General features: G+C 48.4%; 1 protein-coding gene across 1 annotated transcript; it reads left to right on the forward strand.

Annotated features, from left to right (window-relative positions):
- The first annotated feature begins 10,019 nt into the window (after positions 1-10,019).
- Positions 10,020-12,752, forward strand: LOC109754713 (uncharacterized). Its single transcript, XM_020313619.4, has 2 exons — positions 10,020-10,472; positions 11,589-12,752. Exons 1-2 carry the CDS (start codon positions 10,217-10,219, stop codon positions 12,539-12,541), a joined length of 1,209 nt encoding a protein of 402 aa, XP_020169208.1. The 5' UTR covers positions 10,020-10,216; the 3' UTR covers positions 12,542-12,752.
- Positions 12,753-13,280: the final 528 nt, after the last annotated feature.

Consider the following 13,280-nt stretch of genomic DNA (forward strand, 5'->3'; position numbering starts at 1 on the left):
CTATGGACATTGGATGTCATTGATAACGGGATCACATCATTAGGAGAATGATGTGATGGACAAGACCCAATCCTAAGCATAGCTCAAAGATCATGTAGTTCGTTTGCTAGAGCTTTTCCAATGTCAAGTATCTTCTCCTTAGACCATGAGATCGTGCAACTCCCGGATACCGTAGGAGTACTTTGGGTGTGCCAAACGTCACAACGTAACTGGGTGACTATAAAGGTACACTACGGGTATCTCCGAAAGTGTCTGTTGGGTTGGCACGGATCGAGACTGGGATTTGTCACTCCGTATGACGGAGAGGTATCTCTGGGCCCACTCGGTAATGCATCATCATAATGAGCTCAATGTGACTAAGGAGTTAGTCACGGGATCATGCATTGCGGTACGAGTAAAGAGACTTGCCGGTAACGAGATTGAACAAGGTATTGGGATACCGACGATCGAATCTCGGGCAAGTAACATACCGATTGACAAAGGGAATTGTATACGGGATTGATTGAATCCTCGACATCGTGGTTCATCCGATGAGATCATCGTGGAAAATGTGGGAGCCAACATGGGTATCCAGATCCCGCTGTTGGTTATTGACCGGAGAGGCGTCTCGGTCATGTCTGCATGTCTCCCGAACCCGTAGGGTCTACACACTTAAGGTTCGGTGACGCTAGGGTTGTAGAGATATGAGTATGCGGAAACCCGAAAGTTGTTCGGAGTCCCGGATGAGATCCCGGACGTCACGAGGAGTTCCGGAATGGTCCGGAGGTGAAGAATTATATATAGGAAGTCAAGTTTCGGCCACCGGTATTGTACCGGGACCACCGGAAGGGTCTCGGGGGTCCACCGGGTGGGGCCACCTATCCCGGAGGGCCCCATGGGCTGAGGTGGGAAGGGAACCAGCCCTTAGTGGGCTGGGGCACCCCCCATGGGCCTCCCCCCTGCGCCTAGGGTTGGAAACCCTAGGGTGGGGGGGGGCGCCCCACTTGCCTTGGGGGGCAAGTCTCCCCCCTGGCCGCCCCCCCCCCCATGCAGATGGGTCTTGGCCGGCGCCCCCCTCCCAGGGGGCCTATATAAAGGGGGGGAGGGAGGACAGCAGTACCACAGCCTTTGGCGCCTCCCTCCTCCCCTGCAACACCTCTCCCTCTCGCAGAAGCTCGGCGAAGCCCTGCCGAGGTCCCGCTACATCCACCACCACGCCGTCGTGCTGCGTGATCTCCATCAACCTCTCCTTCCCCCTTGCTGGATCAAGAAGGAGGAGACGTCGCTGCTCCGTACGTGTGTTGAACGCGGAGGTGCCGTCCGTTCGGCACTCGGTCGTCGGTGATTTGGATCACGGCGAGTACGACTCCATCAACCTCGTTCATTGGAACGCTTCCGCTCGCGATCTACAAGGGTATGTAGATGCACTCCTTTCCCCTCGTTGCTAGTATACTCCATATAGATGGATCTTGGTGATGCGTAGGAAATTTTAAAATTCTGCTACGATCCCCAACATAAGGAGCTTGAGCTTCTTAAGTGCGAGTTACCGGGCAAGTTTGTCGCGGGCGGCATAATCGCTAAGCTCCCTAATTCCTGGAGGAACTTTGCCACCACTCTGAAACATCAGAGTCGTGAATTCTCTGTGGAGGATGTCATTGGCCATCTGAGTGTTGAGCAGAATTCAAGGGCAAAGGACTCGCACGGAAAAGGGGTCGAATGAACTTCTGTTGCCAATATGGTGAACCAGAGGAACCATAACTCCCACAAGCCCAAGGGAAAGAACGGTGTCCAACACAATACCGACTTTAAGAAGAAGGGTAAGAAGACCTTCAAGAAAAACAAGAAGGACGAGGGCTGCTTTACTTGTGGTTCGGTTGAACATTGGGCCAACAAGTTCCCAAACAAGTACAAGAAGCCAGGACAGGACTCCAAGTCTGTCAACATGATTGTGGGCAACAATTACAATGGTGCATCTGGGTACGGTAATTTATTTACTGTTTTTTTCAGTGTTTCAGCCTACCGATTGGTGGGTGGACACAGGTGCAGGTATTCATGTGTGTGCTGACATTTCATTGTTCACTTCTTACCAGGTCACAGGCCACGGGTCCGTATTGATGGGGAATGGCGCGAGCGCTTCTGTTCATGGTGTTGGCACGGTCGATCTGAAGTTTACTTCGGGAAGGATCGTGCAGCTGAAGAACGTGCAGCATGTCCCCGCCATGAAGAAGAACCTCGTTAGTGGCTCCCTTCTATGTAGAGAAGTGTTTAAGTTGGTTTTCGAGTCTAATAAATTAGTTGTTACGAAATATGAACTCTTTGTTGGAAAAGGTTATGAGAGTGGAGGGATGTTCTGCCTTTTCCTCGCAGATTTTTGTAATAAAGTCATGAACCATATTCATTCGAATGTTAATGAATCTGAAGTTTGTCATTCACGTCTTTGTCACATTAGTTTCGGTGTTATGACGCGGCTAGCCAAGTTGGATTTAATCCCGAGTTTGACTTTAGCCAAAGGTTCTAAGTGCCTTTCATGTGTGCAAGCTAAGCAACCTCGCAAGCCTCACAAGGCCGCGGAGGAGAGACACTTGGCACCATTAGAACTCATACATTCTGATCTTTGTGAGATGAATGGTGTGTTGACTAAAGGTGGAAAGAAATACTTCATGACATTGATAGATGATTCCACTAGATATTGTTATGTGTATCTGTTAAATACTAAAGATGAGGCTCTACACTACTTTAAAATCTATAAGGCAGAAGTTGAGAATCAACTTGAAAAGAAAATTAAACGAGTCCGATCAGATCGTGGTGGAAAGTACTTCTCGAGTGAGTTTGATTCCTTTTGTGCGGAACACGGCCTTATTCATGAGAGGACGCCTCCCTATTCACCCCAGTCAAACGGGGTTGCCGAGCGGAAAAACCATACTCTAACTGATTTGGTTAACGCCATGTTAGATACATCGGGTTTGTCCAAGGCATGGTGGGGGAGGCTATATTGACGGCATGTCATGTCCTGAATAAAGTTCTGACAAAGGATAATGAGATCACTCCCTATGAGAAATGGGCGAAGAGAAGGACAACACTCTCGTACTTGCGCACTTGGGGCTGTTTGGCGAAAGTCAATGTGCCGATCCCCAAAAAGCGTAAGCTTGGACCCAAGACCGTGGACTGCGTTAATTTGGGCTACGCTAAGAACAGCGTTGGCTATAGATTTCTAGTAGTAAAATCTGAGGTACCTGACCAGAAGGTCGGTACAATTATGGAGTCTAAGGATGCTACATTCTTCGAGGATATTTTTCCTATGAGAGATATGCAAAGCACTTCTAGACAGGAATCTGAGGAGACTCATGAACCTGCCATTCCTATGGAATATTATGAACAAACACATGATGAAAATCCTGAGGAGGATGACGAGGAAACCCTTGGTAGGGGCAAGAGACAAATGACTGCAAAGACCTTTGGTGATGATTTCTTCGTGTACCTCGTGGACGATACTCCCACTTCTATTTCAGAAGCGTATGCCTCTCCAGAAGCTAATTACTGGAAGGATGCGGTCCGTAGCGAGATGGAGTCCATCATGGCTAACGGGGCATGGGAAATCACTGACCGTCCCTATGGTTGCAAACCATTAGGATGTAAGTGGGTGTTCAAGAAGAAGCTTAGGCCCGATGGTACGATTGAAAAGTACAAGGCTAGGCTTGTGGCCAAGGGCTATGACCAAAAAGAAGAGGAAGATTTCTTCGATACTTATTCACCTGTGGCTAGACTGACCACCATTCGAGTATTACTTTCGTTGGCGGCCTCGCATGGTCTTCTCGTCCATCAGATGAATGTTAAGACGGCTTTTCTGAATGGAGAGCTAAACGAGGAAATCTACATGCAACAGCCAGATGGCTTTGTGATAGATGCTCAGGAAAGAAAGGTGTGTAGGTTGCTGAAATCTTTATATGGCCTGAAGCAAGCACCTAAGCAATGGCATGATAAGTTTAATACAACTCTGACATCTGTTGGTTTCGTTGTTAATGAGGCTGACAAATGTGTATACTATCGCCATGGTGGGGGCGAAGGAGTTATACTGTGCTTGTATGTTGATGACATACTGATATTCGGAACAAACCTCAAAGTCATTGAGGAGGTCAAATCGTTTCTATCTCAGAACTTTGAGATGAAAGACCTTGGTGTGGCCGATGTTATCTTGAACATCAAGTTACTGAGAGATAATGAGGGTGGGATTACACTTCTGCAATCCCACTATGTTGAGAAGGTGTTGAGTCGTTTTGGATATTCGGACTGCACACCATCTCAAACACCATATGATCCTAGCGTGTTAATTCAAAAGTGCAAAGGCACGGCTAAAGATCAATTGAGATACTCTCAAATCATTGGTTCACTGATGTACCTAGCGAGCGCAACGAGGCCTGACATCGCGTTTGCTGTGAGCAAACTGAGCCGGTTTGTTTCCAAACCGGGTGATGTACATTGGCAGGCTGTTGAGAGAGTTATGCGCTATCTGAAAGGTACTATGAACTATGGACTTCACTATACCGGATACCCGTCGGTACTAGAAGGGTATAGTGATGCGAATTGGATCTCTGATGCTGATGAGATGAAGGCCACAACTGGGTATATGTTTACTCTTGGAGGTGGCGCTATTTCCTGGAAGTCTTGCAATCAAACGATCTTAACGAGATCAACAATGGAAGCAGAATTAATAGCATTAGACACGTCTGGTGTTGAAGTAGGATGGCTTCGAGATCTTTTGATGGACTTGCCATTAGTTGATAAACCGGTTCCGGCTATCCTTATGAATTGTGACAATCAGACTGTCATCACCAAGGTGAAGAGTTTAAAGGACAACATGAAGTCCAACAAACACATAAGAATGAGATTAAAAGCTGTCAGAAAATTAAGAAACTCCGGAGTGATAGCGTTGGAGTATGTCCATACGGCTAAGAATCTGGCAGATCCCTTTACATAAGGGCTATCACGTGTTGTGATAGATAATGCATCGAGGGAGATGGGTATGAGACCCACATGAGTTGCCATGGTAGTAACCCAACCTATGTGATCGGAGATCCCACAAATTAGGACCTGGGAAAACAAGCCAGTGGTGAACTGATGAGAGTAACTATACTAACCCGCTCCATTGGAGATGCAATACTCTCAATATTGTATGGTAGGGTGACTACTGTCTTAATGTGTTCCAAAGCTTAAGTGAGCAAGATGCTATCCTACAGAGCGATCTTTGGAGGAACACACCTATGTGAGCCCGACTGCTGGTCACACAGTCTATAAGATTGGGGTGATCTCTAGTAAGCTCATGAATAGGTCAGGAGTGTGACTTATATGCTCCACCCGAGGGGTTAGCCTTCGACAGCCTAGTACTAGTAAGACATGTGGTGAAACTTCTTTACGCCAAACTGACAATTCAAGGCATAGTCCATTGTTCAATTGTGAAGGAGTGTAGCTACTTGCTCTAGGTGAAGTTCAACCTTAACAGGTCTTCACTGAAACACTGGTATATCGAAACAGTAATTGGAACAGATGACACAATGGGCCCTTGAGATTTGGGGGATTGCTGAAATTTGAGATGGGCTCTAGGCCCATATAGCAATTTCTGAAAAATCTCTAAGGGCCCATGTGGGTTATATGGCACTAGGTGTAGTGGGAAGTTTAGTCTCACCCCAGAAGTGGAAGAGGAGTTGGACCTCCTTATAAGGGTTTCTCTTCTACATGCTATTGGAGCTTGAGAAGAGAAGAGGCCCTCGCGCACTCCTCCTCCGCCGCCCGCCTCGCCATGCCTCGTCACGACGCGCCGCGGGTTGCGGGATTGAGCCGAGCCGAGCTCACACCTACGCGCTTATTTTTTTCAGTCACTAACGGAGAATTCTCTGACAGCTAGGCCACGATCTGAGGCATCGGATCGTGAGCTATCACGGACTCGGACGTGGGTCGAGCCCACGTCTCTCCACGCGGCTGCGCCTATATAAGTGCGCGGTGTCTCCCAACACTAGCTGCCACGAACAAATCACATCTGCTCCACGCGCACGCCCACCATCGTTCCCTTGCTGCTGCTGCCGCCGGTGACTCCCTCCCGTCCGCCGCGTACACGGTCGACGGGAGAGCAGGTCTCCGAAACCACGCCCTTCTGGTTCCTGTACGGGGTGAGGGGCGAATAGGTTCTTGGGCAGCGATTACGCGACTGCTCGCTTCCGATCGTCTACTTCCTCTACGTCTGTGTCGCCTTCACCATCACCATGTCCACCGACGCCGAACGTGCCGCCGCCGGGAAAGCTGAAGCCGACAAGAAGGCCGCCGAGGACGCCGCTGCTGCCACCAAAGCCGCGGCCTCTGTATGGCCTACTGGAGGGTATAACTCGTTTATCCCGCTCCTATTGTTTCCTGTTTTATCCATGCTAGCGTTATACGTAAATTTTTCTGCAATTAGCGTAATATGTGCTTGCTTGACTGAATATCAGTATGCATTTATTTGTGTCAATGCCATGCTAGTGATTTACTCGTGGATTAATTTAATCGAGAAATTGCCTATTTTCTCAACACAACAGATAGCCTTGACCTGGTACTTGAAAAATATACATGTTCGAGGAATAGACTGAAAATTGCACATCTAAAGAAATAGCAAGCATTTGTCCTAAAAATATTTCATGTGTTTGGTCGCACAACTTAAAATGTGTTCCTTTTGTAGTGTCATCTGTTTTCGTCGAATTCTTGTAAGTATGTGCATCTTTGCTTTGTAGAAGGAATAGCAGCCACAGAAAGGCATCACAAACCCCGCAAAAAAGGCATCTCAATGAGCAGTTGGTTCACATGACCCAACAAAACAAATAGAGCAATCTTAACATGGTCCCTCTTACCTCCTCTTTTCACATGAAAGGTAAGAAGGTAATAGTTACTCACCCCCTGCCTCTGCTTCGAGTGATACACGCAACAATCTAACAAAATAATTTATAACATGGAAGTATGGAACTAAACAATATTCCGCATTGAGCTTTTGAAGTTTGAGAAGTTCAAATCTAGGCCTGCGATAGTGTGGAACAGTTTTGTGCACCATCCTGTCTCCATCATTGTTCTTGCATGATTGCCAAATAACAAATTTTGCAAACATATTTTTTATTGAAATACCATCTTAGAGCGACATTATGTCGGAAAATGGAACACCGTAGAAGCTCCAAGCTTTAGGAAAAGACAAACTAATTGCATTGGAAGAAATGACACTTTGCTCTTGGCAGCTTCTAGGAATAAGATCAGCACTGGAACAAGAAAAACTGGCACTTTGTGGTGCCCTCCACTCTTGGTAAAAAAATCAGATACACCAATACTTCAACAGACTAAGGAACTGCAAGCGAAATTTCATCGGTTGAGGGGAGGCTTCTACAACCCAAAAGGCATGTCTGTTCTTACAGCGTAAACCCTTTTGTGATCACCTATAGGATCATAGCTAAAAATGGCTGTTCGTTCATAAGGGGGTACACAGGAACCCTGAGTTCAGATTCTTCTCCTAGAAGTTGAACCCAGGCCGGCATGGATTGGAAGCTGAAGCGATCGAAGAGCGTGCCTAAGCTCAAGAACGGATCGCCTACGAGTCCGACTAAAGGTAATTCATTTGGTTGTCCACTTCCCTCTAGTTTGCTGTTTTTTTCTCTCTCTATGCAAATGAAACAATCTGTCGTGCAAAATGACTGAGATCACAGATGATTCAGCTTGCCAAACCAGATATTCGGAGGATTTTTTTCTCTTTTCTTTATCCAATGCAAACTTGATACCGAAGCGATGCATGCAAACCAAGGAAATGTTTTTGGGCACAATCAGGGAGGTCAAAGCAAGTGTTCTTGGGCTTGAATACCAAAGCAAGTTCTTTGTTTGTAGATCCCCAGGCAGCTTAGCTGTGCAGAATTCTGGCACCAGAATTCATCGTTTCTCTAATCTCAGCATTACAAAAACCTGTTATGTTGGAAATATTAGCACTTTCTCGAATAGTCTAATCCACGAGTAGACAGTAAACATGGCAAATACGGTATGCATCTCATACCGATACCTAAGCATGTGAGCACGTACAGTACATAGAACCGCCTCAACTCTCAGGAAGGTAAGATCATCAATCAATAGTAGGCTGCTGCTCTGTGTAGTTAAAGATGGGATCCAACCTGTTTTGTTTGCTTCTTTCCTATAATCTGTGCTCGATTCCATATTTCTGTATCCTTCGATTCCCGGGACAGATCTGATCTCCTTTATACTTACCTCAAACAACGAGCAAAGTCGAGATGTTGATGAGAAAGGGACTTTTCTCAAGGCCAAAGAGTGCTCTTTAACCATCTATGAACAGCATATATACGGCTAGCACATGAACGAGCAAATAGGGGATGAACGAGTCATACCCTCCGGTTGGCCAGGCCAGCGCGGCGGCGGCGGCAGTAGCCTCGGCATCAGCCAAGGCCTTCTTCTTGGCGACTTCGTCGTCAGCCATGGAGTCGATGTGGAGGAAGTAGTGGAAGCAGAGGCAGACGAAGACGGGGACGGATCAGGAGCAGTCGCGTCGAGACGCTCCCCAAAAACCTTATTGCCGTTCTCCCAGGCAGGATCTCGAACGACAGGGTTTCGGAGGCACCTGCTCTCTCGACCAACCGTGAACGCGGTCGTCGGGATGGGATCGCTGGAGGCAGCACAGTGAGAGGAACAGTAGATGACGGCTAGGGTTGTACGATAGGGAGCGAGTGAACTGAGTTAGGGTTCACTCCACTGTCCGCGATCGTCGGGATGGGATCGCAGCACATTGAGAGGAACAGTAGATGACGGCTAGGGTTGCACGAGAGGGAGTGAGTGAACTGAGTTAGGGTTCACTCCACTGTCCGCGAACAACCCATGGTCCAACGTCTCGGACAGTGGCGCTTAATAAGCTTCGGCTCGGCACATTTCCGCAACCCGCGGCGCGTGCGCGCGCGCGTCGTGACGAGGCGGGCGGCGGAGGAGGAGGAGCGCGGTCGTGACGAGGCGGGCGGCGGAGGAGGAGGAGCGCGCGTGTACAGCTCCTATTCCCAAGCTTTCAATAGCAAGTGGTAGAGCAGCCCTTATGAAGAGGTCTCACTCTTCTTACCGTAGCAGTATGGGACTAAACATCCCACATTTCCAACCACTTGCCGTACACATGTATGGGCCTTAGAGATTAACCAGGGATTATTGTCTTATATGGGCCTAAGCCCATCCATAATCCATCATGTTAGCTGTGCTGGTCCCTCCTGAAACTGAGATTTCTCGTTACTAGTATTATTTTTTGGAAAAAAGTACACCCTCTGTAAAGAAATATAAGAGTGTTTAGATCACTATTTAGTGATGTGATCTAAGAGTGTTTAGATCACTATTTAGTGATGTGATCTAGATCACTAAATAGTGATCTAAACACTCTTATATTTCTTTATGATATAAAATTAGTCGCGATATGATGATATTACTAGTTACCACCGTTTGGAAACACTTAACGCATTGAGAAAATAGCCCTTTTCCAGAAACAGAAACGATTACTAGGAAAATAAATTGGGGGAATAACCGGTTCTGTTCTCCACGCTGGCAGGTTAGCCGGCAATAACCCCCGTAACCAGGCAAACTGATCAAAATTGAAATTTGATATGCTTTCTACATTTTTATTTACATATAGGTGTGTTTTTACATACTCTATGATTTGGGTGTGCTTTCTAAAATCTGTTTAAATCTGGTTTATATTCTATGAACTCCATTTGAATTTTAGTGATTTTACAGCCTTGCATTTGAATCTGAGATTTCATATGATTAGTGGTTCACATATATAACAACAGAAAAACTAATGAGACATAGGAACTTTTCTGAAGAGGTTAGTGGTTCACCAAACATTTTTCCTTTTAAAATCAATCAACTGCGTGCATAGCGGACCACGGCAAAAAATAACCAGATCTCAAACCCTACAAATCAAATAAGAAAATCCTTTTGAACCAATGACGCCTTGCCGGAGAATTCATTTGGATTTTGCCCTGGCATGTCCGGGGCTCTGGTTTCGGTTCCTGCGCCGTAGCCTCCTCCTCCCAGCATACAAAAATGGCCAGTTGCTGGCCGCAGCGGCCAATCGTACCGAGACCAAGGGATGTTAAGTCGTGCGCGCATGGAACCAACCCCGTGATCCCATATCGCGTCGGTAGCTCTGTACCAAACGGACCCTCGCGCGCCACCGCCGAGAGGAACCAAGGCCAGCGCCATGCCCAGCGACGCCGCCCTCTCGCCGGCGCCGACCGGCAGAAACAACGGCGGCAAGATGCAGAAGCTGCTCAAGTCGGCCTTCAAGCGCGGCGACTCTCCGGCCCAGGCGGCCGGGGAGGAGCCGGAGCTCAGCCCGTCCGCGTCCAGGGGGTCTGGCTCGGGCAGCGGGCGGACGTCGTCGGGGAGGCGTGTCGGCCGAGGCGACGACGTGGGCGACCGGTCCAGCCGCGAGAGCGTCGAGCTCGACGCTGAAGGTGAAACGAGCCGTCTCCCTTCCCTAGTCCATTTTGCTTTGCCTTTTGCACGGCTCGTAAAGTGTTCACAGCTTTTGTTAACCCTGATTTAAGCTGAGCGTGGCCGAAGGCACGGATCTTTTTGCCCCTCATTTCATAAGTGGGGTGAATTGTGAAGTGAATTTCACTAATGCACCATCTTTTTTTTGGCAAACACTAATTTAAAATCAAAAGTATCTCAATGCTACTCCTTAACACGAATCATGTTTTGTCTATTGATGGAACAACAATTTATACTTTGAGGTGTCTAATGTCTCCGTCTATTGAGAATCCTTTAACTTTACAAATTCCATGGCTCTCCTGATTTTCGTTTACGTTCGCTAGCCTAATTCTTTGTTTAACTACGAAATTTCGTCACAGCACAATATAGCGTACTGACATCATCCCAACGTGGCTACGATTTTTTATCATCGTAATTTCCAGTGACTAGCTGACATGGTAACCAACGATTAAGCAACAGCTCCTTCTCCACTTCAAAACAAGGAGCCAAGAAATGGCCATGGCAATCACAAGACGTTGTGTCAGAAACCAAAATCCTTCCTAGATTATAGCTCTCGCAAAAATTTGCAACCGAAGAGATCAGTGAAGTTCTTGCTGTGCTCTGCAAAACCAGTGAGGGCGGGGGGACATGACGAAAGGGTCCCTAGCCCAACACAATTATATTTCTGTCAACATGATTTTGTTTACGAACCCTCGCAGATCTTCAACACGTCGGCACGATCTCTCATGCTTGTTGCAACGTTTGCAGCTCAGAATTTTAAATTAAAGTGCTACTTGCAAGCATATGGTTGTTTGACAGATCACTTGTGAAGGCCAAAGAACCAAATGCCAACATTGCATCTGCTCCAGTAAACTATTATTGATCGTTTGTTAGATATAAATATTGCGGTTTAATTCTGGATCCATTTGAGCAGCTGGTTCTATATGTCACCTCACATTCTTCTGTCAGATTTACACTGTGCAATAGTTGAGCGTTGAATCGAATTTACTTCTGGTGAAACATTCTCACATGAGATGAAAGTAAATTCGAGTGCAAATTAAATTAACTTTGGAAAGATTTGATGACGTGAACTGAAGGTTCCAAGAACGACAAGATGCTGGCGGCGCTGCGGGACTGGAAGATCGCGTCGGCGTACGAGACGTTCCCGTGGGAGAAGAAGATGAAGGAGCTGCTGCCGGTGCCGGAGTCGAGCCGGTTCCTGTCGCTGCTGCTGCTCCCCAAGGCCACGGACGGCACCCACACCCGCTACAACACGCTCGACGACACCCTCGCCCGCGCCGACGCCTGGCTCGCCTCGTCCCGCGCCTCCGGCGTCCCCGTCGAGCTCGCCAGCGTCCAGACGGAGGCGCTGCTCACCAAGATCTCCGGCGAGACGGCGGTGTCCACGGTGAACATGGGCTCCCTGTCCGACCTGGCCAACATGTCCAACGTCAGCCTGTACGGGTTCGAGGACTACCACGGCGTGGACATCGGCGTGGTGCGCGCGGTGCGGCTGTGGTACGCGCCGTCGGGCCCCGGCGGCGAGATGGCGGTGGAGATCGCGCTGCGGCAGGGGGACACCAGGCTCGGCTTCGCCATCAGCCGGACCGAGGAGGGCTTCATCTACGTGTCGTCGGTGGCGGACGAGAGCACGCCGGGCGTGGCGTCGACGCGGTCCGGGCTGCTCGAGCTGCACCGGGCGGCGAGGCGGGCGGGCAGGCTGCTGGTGGTGTCGAGGGTGGGAGGGGAGAAGGTGCTGCCGTGGATGGTCTCCACCGCCGGCGACGTCAGGTGCTACGACACCGTGTCGCTGAGCCAGAAGCTTTCGCTGCACCGCCACGCGCTCCGCCCCATCACGCTGCACTTCCTCACGTGGGATGAGGGCGTCCTCGCCCTGCCCCCGCCGGCGCCGGGGCCGCTGCTCATGCTGTCGTCCGAAGGCGACGACGAGGAGATCGATGCCGACGGGCCGGAGATCGCGGCCGGCAAGGGGGGCAAGGGCTCGTCCTTTAGGTTCCAGAACATCGGACTCCCGGATAGCTGGCTGTGAATGAATCCATGGATTCAGAGCGGACCTGCCGGCTATACGTCAGTCAGTCGTGTAATAGTGACAGTGCATCTCGTTTTGTGTATTTATTAGCTTTGTAATTTGGTAAGATGAGGAAAAAACCACCGCCTTTTGAGACAAATCTGTGCTTAGAGCAAGTATAATAGAGCTGAGTCAGCAAGCTATAAGGAATAAACTATTATATTTCTGTTTAGTTGGAGAAAAAAGAAGAGAACAGAGAAGGTAAGCGGGCTCTTCGTGAAGAGCCAGCTCTAGCACGTACTCCTATGCACTTTATGAGAATGAAAGGTGAGCTACATAATAAAAAAGTAGTACATTCTTTTAATCTACTATTGTACATGTTAGCTATAAGATGGGCTGTAAATGACATGGCACTGACTTATAGCCAGCAGCTGGCTATACTATTAACCATGCTCTAAAGAGCACTAACTCTTGACTGAAGCTTGACTGAGAGACTGAGCACTAGATGGTGGAATTTCCAATACGGACTCTAGCACTAGATGGTGGCACTCACATATGGGCATCTTCAACACGAACTCTCAAAATGCCAGCATACATCCGACGCGATTTGCCATCCAACAAGTCGGTTAATGGATGACGTTTGAAATCCTATAAATTGGACACAAACTAGGAGCGGATTTGCGGGCGTCCGGACAGCTGCCACGTATATGTCTGACGCCCCGGACCAAGCCAAAAACTGTCACTATCCCTCCATTCATCC

The sequence above is a fragment of the Aegilops tauschii genome, chromosome 5 (genome assembly GCF_002575655.3).
Source record: "Aegilops tauschii subsp. strangulata cultivar AL8/78 chromosome 5, Aet v6.0, whole genome shotgun sequence".
NCBI classification, from domain to species: domain Eukaryota; kingdom Viridiplantae; phylum Streptophyta; class Magnoliopsida; order Poales; family Poaceae; genus Aegilops; species Aegilops tauschii.

Bases quoted from the DNA above. Each gene is read 5' to 3' on its own strand.
- LOC109754713 (XM_020313619.4), top strand. From the start codon at position 10,217: ATGCCCAGCGACGCCGCCCTCTCGCCGGCGCCGACCGGCAGAAACAAC. The intron at 10,473-11,588 runs GTGAAACGAGCC...CGTGAACTGAAG, and splicing joins CGTCGAGCTCGACGCTGAAG to GTTCCAAGAACGACAAGATG.